Raw genomic sequence first — 18,573 nt, 5'->3', positions numbered from 1 at the left:
GGAGCAGCGGCGGCTGCGGAACGAGGCGGATCCTCTGCGGTCCCGGGCCAGGCCACGGCCGCACCTGCCCGCGGCCCCCACGGCGGGCGGCCCCAGCGGGCCGGGGGGACGAGCCCAGCGCCGGCACCACCGCCGGCCGCCCCCCGGAGCCCCCCTGCCCGGCCCGGCCCGGCCCCGCCGGCTCACCTGCACGCCCGTGTAGTTCTCGAAGAAGAAGAGCACCATGCTCTGGTAGATGGTGTACAGCCGGTCATCCACCTCGCGGTAGATGCGGGCCGGCAGCACGGCGGACAGCAAGCGCCAGGCGCCCCAGGCCAGCACGTAGGTGGGCGCCGTGCCCATCATGACGGCGGCGGGCAGCACGTAGCGCATGGAGTAGGTGTGCAGCACCAGCGACAGCAGCATCTTCCCGCTGCCCCCGGCCTCACCGGGACACCCACATGGGCGGCACGCTCACACACAGCCCCGCAGCCCCGCCGCCCGCATCGCCCGCCGCGCCGGGCACTCCCGCCAGGCGCCCGCCAAGCAGCAGCGGCGGCGGCGACCGCGGCCGGGAGGGACGGAGAGAGAGAGAGCGGCGGGAGAGAGCACGGGCTCACGGCTGCTCCAGCGCCGCCGCCGCCACCATCTTCCCCGGCGGAGGCGGAGCCGCGCCGCAGGAAGGCGGCCCCGAGCCCGCGGCGCTTCCGGGCGGGCGGGAGGGACCGCGCTGGCCCCGGGCCGGGCCCGGACCCGGACCCAGGAGCAGCGCGCTCTGAGGCGCCCGGCCCGGCCCGGCCCGGCCCGGCCCGGCCCGGCCCGGCCCGGCCCGATCACTCCCCAGACACAACCGGCTGCAGCGGGGGCTGGGCTGCCGGGCTCCGTGCAAAACGAGGCACACGCGTTTATAACTGATGAGCTTGGTTTGTATTATATCCTAGCATAGGTTAGAAGAAAATTTACTCCTTTTTCCTGGCCGTCCCCCGCCCCCTCCCCACCCCCGCACTTTCGGCCTATGAGTCCAAAGTGGAGCAGTAGAAGAATGGCAGCTCTGCCTTTGCCAGCTCCGGGCACAGCGGCGCTCAGGGTTTAGGAGGCATTTCACGTGCCGTGCTTGCGCTTGGACGCGCTCTCGCAGCTGCCTCGCCTGCTCTCTGCTCTGGCCCCCAGCCTCTGCCCCCAGTAACCTGTGGCAGCAGAAGCCAGAGACACCACCTGCTTTTCAAGAAAATGCAAGAGGTCCCGCAGAAAACAGTCTAATAACCTTCCCAGAAGAAATTCCTTATTAAGCTCTAGGCTATAGTAAAGTATTTATTCCTTCTCTTTAAAAAATAAGTTCTATCTTGAAGCTTGAGGAGGTCTCATTGTTTTGAAAGAATGGATGCACAATACCTTCTGCTAAGATTTGTTTTCTTTGCCAGGTTTTAACTGGGACAAGCTTTGTCCTTTGCTGTTGTTGACCTTGTGCTAGCTGGTTTTTAGTGTGTGTTGAAAATGGCCTCCTTCAGTTCATTAGTCCTAGGTATAAAAAGACATATCTTTACCAGTTTTAAAATGTTTCATTTTTATTCCTTTGAATGTTTTCCCCCATATTACAAAGACTGCCTGTATTTTCTTTGCTGTATTTTACATACAAATTTTCCTTTTTTGTTAATGTTTGAATTTTATTTTTTCCTTCCAATTTTTTTTTTCAGCATTCTTTATATTTTACCATCCCATACCACACACACATGCCTATATTCACAGACTTCGTTTCTGCTTTTCATGCCTGGATATTTTGTACAGGTTTTAATGTATTTCCTCTCTTGGAGAAGTATGTTATCCAACATATAGATACCATTTTAGTTACATAAAAAGTACAGAGTCCATGTACTTGGGCTTAGGGCTTAATTTATTAGTGTAATTATATCAGTAGGATGTTGTAATATGGGGTTGTGATGTCTGCAACTGAATGAAACTCAAACTTTTCCATTCAGGAAACAAATACTTCAAAGTGATGAGCTCAGGGACGCTGCCACCAAGTCCTTGCTTTTCTAGACTCAGCTTTTTGTTGTAGATCCCTCTGAATTGTGCTACAGGAATTTGAATACTGATCTTTCACATTATAGACGACAGAGACAAGATGAATGTTCTGATAATTGCTACAGTTTGTCATTTCCAGTCTTACGAAAACATAGGCCCCAATTACACCCCCTTTAACCAAATTGCTTCCTGGGCATTTTACTTTCAGCTGGAAGAAGAAAAATCGTCCAGTTTAGGGTGATTAGTACTCCAGTTCAGATATTAAGACTTCTAACCTGTTTTTATTTTCTTCTGTAGAACAACCTTGACGTTTAAAAGAATAAACAAGCCTGAAACTTTGGGGGAAAAGCATTAGTGAGCCATTTGTAAGGTGCTCAAGTCTGTTTTGTGTGAACATAATTATTTGATATGAATGTGATCATTCTAGTGTTAGTTTATTCTGCTGGTGGCTGCCACACCTAAAGTGGCCGAGCTCACCAAGGTCTAGAAAAAAAATCAGATGTTAATCTGATAGTGAAAAATATTTGTAACTGCCTCTAGAAGGAGCCACAAACGGTGTTGCTAAGCGCCAACTCTGAACGTTAAGGGAGTTTCCCATTCTGCCACTCACAAAACCGTGTTTCACATTCAGTCACCTACTCACTGCATTGTCAACAGACTAAGCAAAGCCAGATAATCTCCCTTGAGCTTTAAAGTTTAAACCTTTACAGATGGTCTTATCTTCAACAATATCCTGGAAGATGATTTATTGGTATCAGTGCTGTTGTTAAATGTTTAAAAATGAGACACAGATATAAAGGCCAAAGATCTAGATCCAAATAAGGATTTAAGCACCTGAATTCCTAGTCAAGGACTTTGATTGGGAGCTTAGGCTTGCTGTGAAGTGCATGTCATGTGGAGATCTAAGCAGTGCATAATAGGATCCATGGCCATCACCAGTCTGTGCAGAAAGTTGATTAGTTAGCAGACTCCATATGTATTTGTGTAGGGTCAGGTAAGCTGAAACACTGAGGACACCACTGTGGCCTAGGTATGGTCTTACAGGTTCCCATTCTGTATTTCAGAGCATGTGTCCACTTGAGACCCACAACCCACAGATCTCTCAAGGTTTGGTAAGTCGCTTTTTAAAACGTGGCTAGAGAAGACACCTAAGGACTTCAGAGGACTGGTTTAGACATGGATTCAGTTTGTTGAGGGTATCAAACTCATACCTCCCACCACTGAGGTAGGTGACTGCAGGGTAAGAGTAACAAACATCTCTCACGTTGAAGGTGCATTTTTGTAGTAATTGTTTCATGTAACAGGAAAAAATAATTAGCCTAGATTACAGTTAGACTAGTTTAGACAAATAGACTTGTTTGGATAACAGGTCCTCTAGATGTGTCCCTTTTTTCTAACGATGGCCATGACCTTCTGCATCTGTCTGCATTTGCTCAAGGAAATGAAGGCTTCCTTGGATTCTGCAATCCTCTCCAACCTCAGGTGAGAAATGTAGTAGTTCCTTTCCATCCCTGACTCTGTCTTTGCAGGGCTCCTTGTTACTCTGCCCCACTGGACTCCTTGGCTCCCCTCACACAGAACATAAACACATCTGACTGGTCTACCTCAGCAATGTGTCTACATGCCTGTGCTCTGCTTGCTTCATTCCTTACCTTCAGGTCCTGCCACAACAGGATGTCTCTTACCACCAGAAAAGGAGGAATCACACTGAGCCAGTTTGTATTCTGAGCTAGTTCCTGAGGATTTTTTCTGGGTGGCAGTGGGCATGGTTGTGTTCGTGGTGTGATTTACACAATGTTCTGCATCATGCCCTTGCAGTGATAGGGAAACTCAAGTTAAGCTGTACACTAATTGAGGCAAGTTTCAGTTCTTCTCTGCCTCTCAGGAGATTCCTTCTTATGGATTTGGTTATACTTTTTGCCTCTACAAATCAGTAAGAATGGCAGATACAGAAGAAGTAAGGGTGGGGCAAACCTTTCCCAAGTTCTCCCAGCCTTCTCCAAACCTCTCTTTGTGGTTCTGGAGCCAGGTCTTATTCACCAACAGATTTTTTTGTATATGTCTACCCATTTTTCCCTTTACCTTTATTTGTTTTTACCCCACAGCAGTCTGTGACAAGTAGTAGAATCTCCTTTTGTTTTGAACCTGCCTGAATGTAATTTCATTTAATGTTTCTTAGAGCTTGTGTTGAAAGCCACAGAAACCTTCTTTCCAGTCTTTTTTAAAAGAGATGATTCCACTCATGATTTTTAAAGATCTCCATAATATCGCCTTTAGGCAATCCATTTTCATATTGAATTTTACTCAGTTTTGCCCCATATGAAAGATGTTGTAGCAAACTTCTCTCTTGCAAGCATAGTCAGGATTACTCATGGCATTTGCTAACTTTTAAAGTTTCATTTTGCAAGTCATTCTTCTTCTACAAAAGTAAATCTCAAAACTTCATGTGAGATATTATGTTCACTCATAAGATTTATCCATAAAAATAACTTGCAGAATCTCTGATACTTGTCTACTATAATATGTCATAATTTAATAAACCAAACTTGTAAATGAGAAGAGGCACATTTTTTCCAGTTGTTCTAAAATGTGTCTGCTGACACCAGAGATATGGTGATTCTCAAGACTCTGCAGGTTGTGGAGGAAGCAGAGTTTTAAGGAAGACTGTCTCTTTTGCATCAAGCTGGATCACTATTATCTTTCATCTCCATCCAAGTTTTCTCTTTCCTCTCTTTCCAGTCTTCACCCATCAAACTCTCAGTCTCCTTTCCAAAATACATCCTTGGATTCTCAGCTCTGTCTCTACATATTTTTTTCCAATTTCCTTCCCAGGCAAACCTAGCTAATTCTACTCCCATGACTCTGTGCATCCCATTCACATTTCTCACACAATGTCCATATCTCTTTTTTTTTTTTTTTCCTAGGGAATCCTGGTTTGCTCTTAATTTCCCCTGAGAGCTCCTAATCCTGTTATCCACTCTTCTTGATGTCAAATTCTCTTTGCCAGAGCAATCCTAATTTTTACTTCCTGCCTACTTGGTTACAGTCCAGATTTTCCTCAACAATTCCCAGCCACAGCTTCACCCTAGACTAGCAGTTCTGGCTTGGCCTTTCCCCCCTCATTTGGTCAAGCTCTCAGTCCCTTTGTATGTAACTTGGGTGGCCTCTGCTTCTGTGGCACTTGGGTGCAGGCAGGGACAGCACTGAGGGAATGGCAGAAACAAGGCACTGTGGCCCCATCTGCTCCTTGGATGGCCTGAAGGGGTCAAGGCATGCTGTCTCTCAAGAAGGACAGCATCTGTACGGCCTGTTCAGTGAGCCAGGATTTGTGCAATTTAGCTGGCAAACTTGGGCTCTCTATTATGCAGTTACAAACAGATATATCAGAGGTTTATGGCTTTGCCAATTTTGAGCCAATTTTCACAGTAGGAGGAGAAGTCGTGTCCATAGCTCAAATGGTACACATGACCTAATCAAACAAATCCCTGCTCTAAGGCCAAACGTAGTAAAAATTAAAAGGATTATGAGCAGCATAGCTGAATAGCAGATTTTCTATAGCTATGTTCCCTAAAATAATGCAGTTCAGGAAGTTTCAACCCTCAATTTTAAAATAAGCACGGGCAAGACAACAAAGACAAGCTCTTTGAAATTTGAAGTGAAAATCTACTAATAAAAATGGACTTTGATACCAGGTAATGCTACAGTTCTTCCCTACAATTAGGGCTGTGTTCACAGTGGAAACCCAGCTGAAGGATGAGTTAATATTTATATAGAGAAGCCTGAGAAACCTGGGATCATGAAATGCCTGGGAAGAGAATTAATGTGATGTGCCTAGACACAGATATAGCTGCTTGTGTGTAGCAGAACTGGGAAAACCAGTTGAACTGTATATATGAGTATTTAGGGAAGAGTTAGTTAGTAGTTAATTCTAATTAGAATTAGACTTTCCTCCTTCTATCTAGAGTTTTAGTTGTGTACTACCCACAGCCACCTATGGGGGTTTTAGTCATAGTAAACCAACATTTTTGCATGGACACTATGGCTTCAGTATAAGAAGACTGTGGCTTGGGAGTATTTTGCTGTAGGAATTTACACAATTGTTGGAAGGTTGTCTGAGTCTGTATCTTATCTGTGTGCCTTGTACACAAAAGAAACAGGTAGGCTTGCTACTGAAGTTTTGCAGCTTTAGGAGCATGGGGTTCAAGATGCAGGCTTCCCATCTGCTGTTGTACAAGTTACTTTGGTTTCCCATTTATAAAGTAATACTTATCTCACAAGGTCATTGTAATGGCAAATTAAGTTTAGACGAAAGAGACTCTTGTGATCATGGGATGACATGAAATCTAAGTTTGCCTCCGGACTGCAGACCTGACATTATATTTCTGTGTCTCAGTCCCCTTGCTGTAAAATAAGGATAACATTTCCTCCCCACACCCTTTATTTGTTTAGATTGTCAGTAGAGCTGGTTGGAAAAATTCTGACATGTTTTTAATTGAACATTTGCTGACTCATCAAAATCTAGTGTTTCAGTGAGAACCCCACTCAGCTTCCTGACAGCTTGCTGACCTGGATCCTTGGCAGAGATCTGGGAAGTGCTGGGAGCTGTGGCTCTCAGGGCTTCCACGCTCATTCTTCCTTGATAGCTGGAGCTCCCAGTGTCCACAGCTGTGGGACAGGGGGCCACACAGGGACTCCCATTGCTCACAGCTCTGGGCAGTCCACCTCCAGTTCCCTGGAACTGCACCTTCACAGCTTTTTTTTCTAAATAGGGCATTGTTCTCAATGGAAGGACATTATATTATGGAGTAACAGAATTCTTTTGCAAAACAAAGTTATCCTTCTCTGTTGAATCAGAGCAGGACTGTTTAGCTTTAATGATGGTACATTGCATAAGACAAAGAAAAGTACAGCCCTCTGCTTAAAAAGCAATAAACTAAATAGAAAGAAGAGTGACACAGCAGTTAGTTAGTCCTTTTTCTGCCTCCCACAATAATTTTGTCACAGTTTCCAGTTGCAGAACACTGGAGACAATGCTCAAGCCTAGAGATGAGACACCAGTGTAAGATTACAGCTAGTAGTTCACTGATCTTCATTCTACCTATTCCTTTTTCCTGTAAAGAGTACGTGATGTCCTTACCTGACATTGTAACACCAAGGAAAAAGGGTAATAATGTTTGAATAATATATCCAACATCAGCAAAACTGGTCCCTGTTCACCTCCAAAGGAATAATCTGAGACATAAAGCAGTCAATGACTTCATCGAAGGTACATAAGTGCAAAGTCACAATTCTATGTATGTTCATCTGTAATTTGTAAAGGAATAGATGTAACACAATAGAGGGTTTCCCACTCCTTGGCTAAAGGCCATTTTTATCCCTGTATCCTGCAAAGAACTACTATGGGAAATAAAAATAAAATCTGCAGATATATTCATGAATCAACCATCTCAATGCCCAAAGACACTGATGGTGAAATTGCCAGACCTGAAATGCCTGTTGGTGATTTTGGCAATGACTTTCTGTCTTGAGACAAAAACATAGAAATGCAAAATGACACATTTCAAGAGATTATTAACTAAAGCCCCTTGCATTAAGAAAAGCTCCAATATCTGGTGTGCATCAGGAATCAGGTTGAGGGAGGTTGAGGGAGACTGTCCCACTCAGCACTAGTGTGGCCTTGCTTCCGAGTCCTGTGTGCACTTTTGGGGATCACAATATAAGAAGGGTGTTAAGCTATTTAAAAGCATCCAGAGAAGGGCAACAAAGATGGCAAAAGGCCTTGAGGGCAAGGCTGTATGAGAAGCAGCTGAGGTCACTTGTTCTGTTCAGCCTGGAGGAGACTGAGGAGAGACCTCACTGCAGTTACAGCTTCTTGTGAGGGGAAGAGGAGGGGCAGGCACTGATCTCTGCTCTGTGGTGACCAGTGGCAGGACCCAAGGGCATGGCCTGAAGTTGTGTCAGGGGAGATTCAGACTGGATATCAGAAAAAGGTTCTTCCCCCAGAGGGTGGTTGGGCACTGGAACAGGCTCCCCAGGGAAGCTGTCACAGCACCAGCCTGACAGAGTTCCAAAAGTGTTTGGACAATTCTCTCAGGCACATGGTGTGTGTCTTAGGGATGGTCCTGTGCAGGGCCAGGAGTTGAACTTGGATGAGCCTTTAGAACTCAACATATTCTATGACTCATACCTCATTAGTCTTTTACATCCTTCATGAAGTTTATGATGATACTTCTACCCTGAAGTCTTTTCAGTCATCTTTATCCAGGAGCAAGTAAATCAAAAATTTCTTCAATCTCTTATTTCTATGCCACAATTTCTAAATCTCTTCTCATATTACTTGTGGTTTTTTTCTTGACTCTCACTGTTCTCTAAGCTTATTGTTAAAGCTCAAGTTTGAAAACCTTCTCTAAGCAGGACTGAACAGAATAGTTATTGCATGTTTTACAAATGTTTTTGCTTAGAGAGATAACAATCAAGTAGCCATAAAGGGAGAATGAAAATGATAAACCAGGTGTGAACACCCAAAAAACACTGGATCAAAGCAATAAACTCAGCACCACTAGTTTTCTAACTTAGTAGACTTTTTGAAAGGAATAGTATGTAAAAAAAAAGAAAAGAAAGAGCAATATTGTTGTCTCAAAGGTGGCTGCAGTATCCTAAAGAAGGGCAATCTCCCATATACCCTGCGGACTGTAAAAGTGAGGACATAATATGACGTGGATTTACTCTTTGTGAGATACATCTAGCTCCTCCTCACAGACATCATAATTCTGTTCAGAGTTCTAGAGAAGTTAGAAACAGAGCTGGGTATCAACATCACAGGCTGCAGAAATGATGTTCTTATTCCAAAGGGGCCTGCTGGGAGATGTCACACTGGTACAAGAGGGATTGCTAATATAATCCAGAGTAAATGCAAATTATCCAGTTCTACCTTGGGCAATATAAAATGTATTCATTTCACATTAACTTACTTGAAATGCCTGAATGGAGGAATTTGTTGACTTTTGAAATTACTGCTCATCTACCAGGAGTGTTTTCATGGTCTACTGAGAATAGGCAAAAAAAATGTGCTGTGTGCATAAAGAAAACAGATAACATTGATTCTGCAGCTTGCAAGGTTTCAATTATACCAATACATCCTATATTTAGGAAGAGCATTCTAGATAGACTTTCAGTCTGACTTCACATGACTTAAAAATCTATTTTTGATGGAAAAAATTACCAAAGAGACTAAAATTGCTGTACAGGAGGATAAAATGAAAAAATGCATTTTCATATTCTTCAGTAAGATAACTGAAATATTACAATAATAGTTATCATCTTCTCAAGAGGACTTGATACACTGCCAAATGGAAAATTAGTAATTAAGGTGGAGAACCTGAAGATCAGCATTAGAACTGTAGGCAAGGTGAGGAACTGGCCAAAGAGAAATGAGAACTAGTGTGAAGTCAGAGTTCCTCAAAGACTGGTACTCTTAAATGGTTTCTTCGATGACTTTGCCAAAAAAAGCAGATGTGTGTTATTGTTCTTTCTCAGTGGCACAAAGCTGGGTAGCTGGTGAGGACAGAGGAGGTAGAAACACCTGATAGTAATGGCCCATCAGACTAGTGCCTGGGGTGTGCTGGTTCGTGTGTAGACACAGTGAAATTATTATCAAGGCTCCATGCTTACTTATAGAGAAAGTCATTATTCCTGTTCCGTTGCTTGTCTGCTCATTCTGACATGGCTGACAGTTAAGCTGGAGGCAGAATTTCCAGAAACACAGGTGAGGGAAAGCTGCAGAAAATTAGCCTTACTTATGTTTTTATCTTGTTGTCTGCTTTGCCAGTTCATTTTCTAAGTGTTTCATAACCATGCTGATTCTTACATTAATATACTAAGATATAATTTTTTAAAATATAGTGGAATTATTTTTGGCTACACAACAACATTTGTAAAAATTACCCTCAATATTCCTTTAAATAATCCCGTGGTGATGTACTATTGTGGTTTAACATTGCACTTCAGTTCAAGCACAAGACACTGGCACTCTCCTTTATGGAATGTGTACATATTTTTCTTTCTGAGCTAAAAAGCAAAGTCACTCTAACCTTGCTAGGAAAGTAGAGCCTTTTCTGTTTATCAGCAGAACAATAATGCAGTTCTTGTGTATAAAATAAATGCCTTAAAATTATATCCTTCCCAATGCAGCTGTGTAAAGGCAAAACACTGAAGATAAAAGGGTAGATAAAAACTGCAGAAATGGAAGTGTGATTTAATGTAATTGTGCAAAATATAAGTCAATCCACTATAAGATTATTACTAGGTAATTCTGCTAGATGACAGAAGCTTATCACTTGGGAATGAAATCTTCCTAACAGGTGCAGGGAGGCAACAAAGCCTAAGTAGTTTTAAGAAGGAGCTTGATAACTTTATAAATGGATTATGACATGGTTCTGAGATAGCAGACAGCTGGGATTTGATGACCCAGATAGTTCTTTCGTAGTCTGTGTTCCCTTTTTGGTGGTGCAGCTGCTGGGGGAAGAGCCAGTTGTCTCTGGTAGGATGGAGAGGTGCATATAAGGAACCGTGAATCGGGTTTCACATGTTTTTTTAAAGGTCTAGGGACTACTCAAAACCCCAAAGAAATAAACTTTTCAAATGTATGTGAAAAAAAAAAAAGTTTCTGGTGTCATACAATAAGTCTGTCTCGTTCTTGTGATCTATGTTATGGAGTGGCTCTTGATACCTAGGCCAGACCACCTGGGAAACCAAATTAGGGATACCTGGTAAGAGCACCTGGTGTGGTGTCTGGTGTGGAGCAGGAAAGCTGAGTAGGGAGTAGGAGAAGGGTGTTCTGCATCTCTGGGGGGTGGTGGTGTGCACCCTGAAAGGTTTTTCTAAATCACAATTTTGCAAAATCAGACTCTCCTTATGTATAAGGAAAAATCAGACAAAAATGTTTATTTTCAGAGATTTACAGGTTGTTGAAAAATATCTGGCTGATAACCAAAGAATCAAAATATTTCCATCACAGGGATGGGATTTGTATGCAGCACATACATAAGCTCTTTAAAAACCCTAAAACTTGATCTCCCAATTACATGGGGCAAAAACAGGAGACAGAAGTCAGGAATCATTTTCAGAGTTAGTAGAAAATCCTTAGATTATACAGATGGAGCAGTAGGATTAAGATTTGCTTTTCAAAGCATAACTTCCAATTAACCAAATTTATCTTAGGACATTTGCTACTGGGCTATAGTAGCCATTTACAGTATCAACAAAAATATACACTTAATATTTCCTGTTTTGTAACATGTTTTTGGTAAAAAATTAAGGGGCAGTATTACATTAATAGATACTTGAAGCCATGCATTTATTTCCATATAAATTCACTTTATTTTAGTCAAGCAATTATTTAAATAACTTCTTTATCCTTTTAAAGTAAGAATAAAAATATTCTGCCCCTAACTGAGGAATACCAGTACTCCCACTACTCTCATATTTGAAAGTGAATAATACTATACCTCTATTTTACAGACAGAACTTTTAGGAGAATATGTTGCCTAACATTCACAAATGTAAGACATTTAAATGAAGAAAAGAATGAATGGAATTCCTTTCACGCAATTATAGCACTATAATTAAAGACAGAATATATATTAATCATTTCCTTTAAAACCAAAAAGGAACTTTGAAATCCCACAGGTCGTTAAGTTGGCAACTCATTAAAAACAAGACATTTCCCATGCAGCAGCTCAAGTGTACTCCTTAGTTTCACAGAATCCAGTCCTGTAAAACTAAAGTTAGATTCATAAGAAAAAAAAAGTCAGTGAAAATCATGAATGCAGTAAATTTCCATCCTTCTGTTGTAATGAGCATATAGGTGTATGAACAGATAATTTCCAAAATGTTTTATCAGTCAGTGCCAGCAGAGGAGATAGATAACATTCATCTGACTTGGCTTTGAAAATATAAAGAAATAAATATCAGCAGATCATGTAATATCCCATTTGCAGCTGAAGGGATCCATTTCCAATATTACATTGTGATTTTTAACTCTCTGTCACTGCAAGAGATAATGTAATCTGATTCTGGCCTGAGCAGTTTACCAGAAACCTTACCCAGAAACTCTTTTCTCACGGGAACTTGGTTAGGGAATCTCCAAAGTCCTCATTATTTCAATACAGAAAGCCTTTGTGGTTACACTACCTACAAGAAAATGACAAAGGTTTTTAATGTATTGTTGGCCAAATCCCAGATGCAGTCGGGAAGACATTTCTACTTCATATGATTGCAGGAATTTATGTCAGTGATGGCCTTTTCTCGGATGTGTTTGGCATTGGTCACAGACAACAATGGTGAATTGAACTACCTGGTAACTGAGTTATTCTGGGGCTTTTTCCTTGCAGGCAATTCTTCAGAGGCAATAATTTTAAGTAGGATTTAATTAGAAGTACTGTGACATGTTTTGATTGTATTCATACTGGGTGAGGAATGTCCCCTTTCCCCCGTTGAGTTGAAGCTCTGAGTGCTTGGCTTAGCAGGGAAGGGGCTGTGGGAAGTGATGACATTTGCTGTAGTTTGGTTATTATTAGTATTGCCCTGCCAGGGACACTGGGAGTTGGCTGGCAATGATATGGCAGCCAGGGTAAACCCACTGAAAAAGTGAGGTCACAGCAAGCCTTCCAGGGGCTCTGTGGAGTTGGAGAGATCACCATTTAAGCTGCCTGCTCCCCTCAGGGCTTACCTCACCTCCCTGCCCCGCCTACCCCATCTAGCAGGTTCAAAGGACTTTGCAGCTCCAGGGCAGCACACATCCTTCCTCCACAATCTTTTGTGGAGACTTTCTCACTGCCAGCGTGAGGATAAATGCACTCTGAAGCAGTATAAACCTCCAAGAAACTGTATTGATTTTCCCTGCCTAATTTTCAGTGGCAGGCTTGCCATTTAGGAAAATGGATGCTCATTCATCTCGTTAATTGCACTGTGTAGAGACTCTCATATTTGTCCTTCACAGTCTAATGCTGAGAATTCTGATTCTGTTTTTCTTCTGGGGCAATTTCACAATATAAGCTGGGTATGGAGCAGGCCCGCTCCTCACAGCCCTGTGCTCACATACTGCTTCCTTGAGCTGGGATTTAGATGTGACCATAAGTCAATCAAGCAGATGATTCCACAGAAGATGAACCTGTTGAAACACAAAACAAAAGCTAATCGTTCTCCCAAATCAGCAAACTGATCTATCTCCAAGTGCTCACTGGATTGGGTCCCCTGCAGAGGGGGTGGTGGGACCACCCTTTTTTGGCAAGTCAGCCATCACACCGATTTAGTGTAATCTCACTCCTCTGGCTAATGGTTTCCTTTGAAGAGGCAAGAAGTTTAGGTTCCTTCCCACTTGCTGAGGATTTTCCAGGGAGGCTGGTATCCATGTTCCCATTTTACTGAAATTATCTGCAAGAGCCCTGTTGCTGCCAACAGGAGAGGATATGAGTTCTCAGACAGCATTTCTTATAAAAAACATGGGTATGGAAGAAACAAATGACCTTCGTCCCTCAGGGTCTGAAACAGAGGAGAGTGAAATATGACAGAAGCAACTACAAATTAAACTCAGTCTTAAAAGTAGCCTATGAAATTGCTGGGATTTCACCTTAACTCTATTAGATGACGAGATTTTTTGACAGTGGCCCTACTGAAATTCATGGAGATTCTCCTTTTATTGAGTTTGTATTCTGTCAGTTTGCGATCACCCAGATAAATTTTCTTTGCTCCATTTTGCCAATTTTAGTTTCCTTTTTGCATTCAAACAAAGATTTCTTTCTCTCTAAACATTGCTTTTACTGCCTTAGGAGCATTGCCAAGCTTGTGCCCTTTTTAATTCTTTGCAGCTAGGCTGGAGCTTTTAATTCATGATATTTAAATAACATTTCAGCTTGATCATTTAACTCTTTCCTATCTCAGCTAACTTTCTCATGCGGCTGTGTAGTAGATCTTACCTAGTATAGTGTTAGGGCTTGAAGCTTGAACCAAGCCCTTGTAGCATATTGCTTCTGTTTGGAAAACATGCATTTGGCTTTTGGATTCTGTAAGAACTCACTCTGTGCCAAATGGGAGCAGTATTTTGAGTTTAATCCATTAGAGTGAATTGCATTATATCCTACAGAGATAGGGACATGCAGAGGAAAAACGCTGCACAGAAGGGAGAGGAATGAAATTGCTAATTCAGAGGCTGTGGCTTATACCATGACTATTCAAATGAATGCTTACTAGTAAAGGAGTTCCACTTGAAAAACAAGATTGGAAAGAGAGGAAACTGGGCCAAGGAGCATGAATGCTTACAGAGTACTTTGTGACAATAAGACAGAAGCTGTAAAAGAAAGATTTTTTTTTTCTTTTGACTGCACAGAAACTCTTGGGATTATCCTACATAATTTCAAGTGCACCATACTGTTTGGTGCATGCTTAGTGCTCTTTCCAAAGAGGAAGGAGTGTTGTATATCAAAGCTGTGGTTATTTCTTTACCTTTGTTTGGTCTTAAGTTCTTACTGTCATAACAGTAGAATCATTTTGCTGGGCTGCTGGTATAGGCCTCTGAATTCTCATTCAAAAACACCCTGAAAGAGAGTACATGCTGGCCATTACATTGAGAGATCAGGCTTGTCTTTATACAGAGGTAATCTGTAATGTGTAGAGCATTTCTAAGTAGACTATAGAGCACTCACTGATTGTATGACTTGGGGTTTTCTGGTTGATCAGCTGTGATACAAAGGTTTGTTATATTCTCACACTCTGTCTGCAATGGGTTTGAGAAAAAGAAATATCCAGTCCCCTCCACAATATACAGCTAGAAAGCCTTCAAAGATGTTGTGAGAGGTGGCTGTGCAGAGAGTTCTCTTTTCCTGTGCACAGTCAGATCTTCTCTGTGATGAGAAGATCCATTATCTCAACAGCCTCTTTATCTGGACCAACTAAAACTGAGTCAATGTAAAAAGGAGGTATTTTTGAAGTGAGCCATACCTCATTCAGTGTACAAGCATTTAAGTGGGTGCAGAGTGCATACCATTAACAAATCTGTGAACAGGCTGTGATACTAATACTTGTGGAAGTGGTGGCTTTTTTTAAGGAATCAGTATTTTGATATTGCATATATCACAGACAATTTGCATTCATTTTGTATACAAATTTGCTACTGCATAGATACAAATTTAAAGCTATTTTGATTTAAAGTGTGAAAAGAAAGCAAATATGAATTCCTGCAAGCATCTCATCTTGTTTTAATGTGTGCTAAACCATTTCACTGTGCTCTTAGTATTAGGAATCACACTTAACACCTTATACTGTGAAGGTTCTCTGAGTTGATGGAATCCTGTGGGGTTAGGACTTTCTCTTCTCATGCCCCTTGTTTACAGAAAGTCATTGCCATCTAATATTAGGAACTCAACATCCCTGCCAGTTCCTGGGCTGAATTTGAAATTGTTTGTTTTGAAACTAGTCTTTCACTACTGCTCATCTAATTTTCTGTAGACATGAAGCCATGCATAAAATAATCTCATTGAACTGCTGTGCACTTTTAAAAGATATAATGGTATAATGTGATATTTTCATGTTTTCCTGTTTTTTTCACATGAACATTTTTCTGGGCTATGTAGAATAAGTATTCTGGGTCTGTCAGCTGAGCTGTTCTGTGCTTCCTATTTTTGTGTGAAGTCATTCCCTGTAGCTGCATCTTGCAAATGCCTCATCATTAGGAGGTACATGATCTGGTGTCTCTGAGAAAATAATTTATCATCTTCTGTAGTGAGAAGCTGGTCATCAGCTTCAAATATCTTCACGTCATGTGTAAAATAGATATCAGACGTTTTAGAGCTTTCAAAGTGAAAGCAGTGTGGTGGCTTAAGGTGAAATTAAAAAAGCAAGATGGAGGAAATGAAGGACTGAATGGCAGGACATAATTTAGGTCAGTCTTCCCCCCTTTCTTGTCATCAGCTTTCCGGTACCGAGCTCGTTTCAAAGTGAGTTTTCTCTGGGCCAAAGCGGCAATTCCCGTTCGCTGCCGCCGCCTCCTTGCGCCGTGCCCTGCGGGCCGCGCCGGCAGCGGCTCCGCGGGCGGGCGGCAGGGGGCGCCGCTCCCGGCCCGGCCCGTTCCGGCCCTTTCCCGCCGGCCCGGCCGCTCCCGGCCCGTTCCGGCCCCTGCCCGCCGGCCCGGCCGCTCCCGGCCCGTTCCGGCCCCTGCCCGCCGGCCCAGGCCATCGGCGGTCCGGCGCGGTGCGCTGGAGCCCTGCGTGCATGCGAGCCGCGGGGCCGTGTCCCGCTGTGGTGTTTAAAGCAGCGCCCGCCGAGCACACACGTCCCGCACGTCGGCGCGGAGCGGAGCGGGAGCGGCGCTGGCGGCGGGAGCAGCAGCCCCGCCCCGCGCTGGGCTGAGCGGGCACGGACGGGCCGCAGGCGGCTGGCGAGAGCCGCCCGGGGCATCGCGGACCTGAACTCCCGGCGAAGGGCGCCTGAGCCTTCCCTGACGCGAAAGTAGCCCAGAGCGGCCGTGGCTCCGTCCTGCTAAACTCTCCTAATACACATATTTTCTGAGCTGTGATCTAGCGTTATTCCCAGGGGTTCTCCAAGAAAGGAAGTGGAGAATGTTCTTTTCAAAAGCATGAAGTGGGAAAATGTTTAGGACTATTTATAGCTGCACTTAGGCTGTGGAAATCCCAGACATTATAAACTATTTATAGTTATTCTCTGGGTTAAAAGGGTAAAGTCAGAAATCTTATTGAAAAAGTTGCATATGCTTCTTATCCATCAGTTAGATTAAATGAGACTTCTGAGCATGGGATGGGGCTGGCCAAGGTTGATGGAAACTAGGAGGAATCAAAGATGAGGTGGAAACACCAATTCAGAGAAACACCCCCCCCCCCCCCCCCCCCCTCGTTGTGGAAACAGCAAGGCCCTGTGGCACTGCCCAGGGCCGAAGGGTGGTAGGGACATGCACACTGACTCTGTAGCTGTGGCTGCTGGCAGCAAGTTAGAGTCTTCCACTGCCGCAGGCTTCTCCGTCCTGGCGGTCAGGGGACTCCCACGCCAGCTGCCAGCGTGTTGGAGCTGCTGTCTCTGCCTGCTTTGGTGTGTCAAATCTCTTTGTGCTTTAAATCCTTGGGAGCCTGTGCATGAGCCTTTTCTTCAGTGAGCTCACTCAGGCATCAGGAGGCAGCAGGTATCAGCAGGGGCATTGTTCTGTACCCTCTGGCCGTGCTGCCTCAGCAGCTCCAGCAGCTGGGATGGCCTCCATGCACATGGCAGTGGGCTGGGCTGCAGGGATGGTTCCTTGGGCTGGATGGGACTTCCTGTCCTCACAGCACCTTGGTGACTGACTACATTTCAAAAATAAAACATCTCTAAAGCTTTTCCTGCTTTTGTCAGAGTTGTCTGGACCAAGCCTGAATTTGCTATAAATTATTAAAGAACTCCATAGAAATATCTCTTTACTGACAGTTGAACACAACCAGCAGATGCAAACTAACCAAAAATATCCTGTATAACATGAGAAAAATGCTGAAATGCAGCTTATTAGAACAGAAATATCAACACTGTTAATGTAACTAATTTAAGGGGAAGCTTTTCTTACTGTACACTGCATAATGTCAGACATGAAATCCCAATGATATTTGCTTCCCACTGCTGTGCTTCTCTGATGAAGTGTGCAAAACCAATACTGCCTCTTTAAAACTCCCAAAGCCAAACATAAAGCATTATTATTATTATTTTATTTTTAAAAAATCTCCTGTCATCCAACACCTTTTGCTCTGCCTGACTAGAGTATCTTTCAATTAGTATCACTGATAAATGGATTATTTCAAGTCTTGAAGAAAGTATTTTAGTATCTTCAGAAAAAAATCACTTTTCTTTGAATAGTGGATTTAAATGTCTCATTTCAAAGAGGAGGGTTCTATTATTTTTGTTCTAAGCCATGCTTCTCTTTGGCCCTGTCTAATGCTGAAATTCATGCCAGTGTTTTTGAAGCTTGTATTGTTTGCTGTTTGCCATGATTTTAGGGTCAGCAAAGAGCTGCGGTGTGGTGATGCCACTAATCAGGTAGGCAGTAACTTCTTACTTAAAATATATTTTTGTTTGCTTCTGCTTTTGTTGGTCCTTCCAACCTTTTGGACAAGCATGTGTGGGTGTCTGGACTGCCCTACCTTCTGCCTGCAGTCTCTGGGAATAGAAACATGGGCTGTACAAACAAACATGTACAAACCACCTGCTTGCTTTGTTATCTTACCCTGCCTCCCTGCCTTCCCCAGCTTGGCTAGATTTCTGTAGTGACCCACAATGGATCATACAAAGAGGTTTCTTGGAGTAAAAATAACCTTGGAAGTAAGGTATCCTTTTCCCCCCAACATCCCTCTTCAGGTTTAAGAGGTTTTATAGAGGGCACTGCACATGCTGATGAGCACAGAATAACTCTCCCAGGTCACACCACAGCCTTCACTGCTGAAAGAAGAAGGCCCTACAGCTCTCCTGAGCTTTGTGCACTCGTGCCTTTGCTGCCCTTCATGGTATGAAGGGCTGAGAACCAAACCTGAGGTAAAGTTGATTTGA

The 18,573-nt window shown here is 43.2% G+C and overlaps 1 protein-coding gene and 1 long non-coding RNA gene across 4 annotated transcripts in view; one reads left to right on the top strand and one right to left on the bottom strand.

Moving 5' to 3' along the window:
• The window catches only part of AGPAT5 (1-acylglycerol-3-phosphate O-acyltransferase 5), a 54,923-nt gene extending 54,518 nt beyond the window's left edge, over positions 1-405 (bottom strand). The window contains exon 1 of the mRNA XM_063389349.1: positions 187-405. Within this exon, the coding sequence (XP_063245419.1) occupies positions 187-405 (219 nt within the window). The remainder of the gene's footprint in view (positions 1-186) is intronic.
• Positions 406-797: 392 nt separating this feature from the next.
• Positions 798-18,573, top strand: part of LOC134546531 (uncharacterized) — a 43,991-nt gene continuing 26,215 nt past the window's right edge. For all 3 annotated transcript variants that reach the window (XR_010079194.1, XR_010079195.1, XR_010079193.1), the window contains exons 1-2: positions 798-902; positions 3,066-3,226. This is a non-coding gene — a long non-coding RNA (uncharacterized LOC134546531). The remainder of the gene's footprint in view (positions 903-3,065; positions 3,227-18,573) is intronic.

This window comes from Prinia subflava, chromosome 2, assembly GCF_021018805.1.
Source record: "Prinia subflava isolate CZ2003 ecotype Zambia chromosome 2, Cam_Psub_1.2, whole genome shotgun sequence".
NCBI classification, from domain to species: Eukaryota; Metazoa; Chordata; class Aves; order Passeriformes; family Cisticolidae; genus Prinia; species Prinia subflava.
This window is presented reverse-complemented; position numbering and strand designations above follow the sequence as displayed.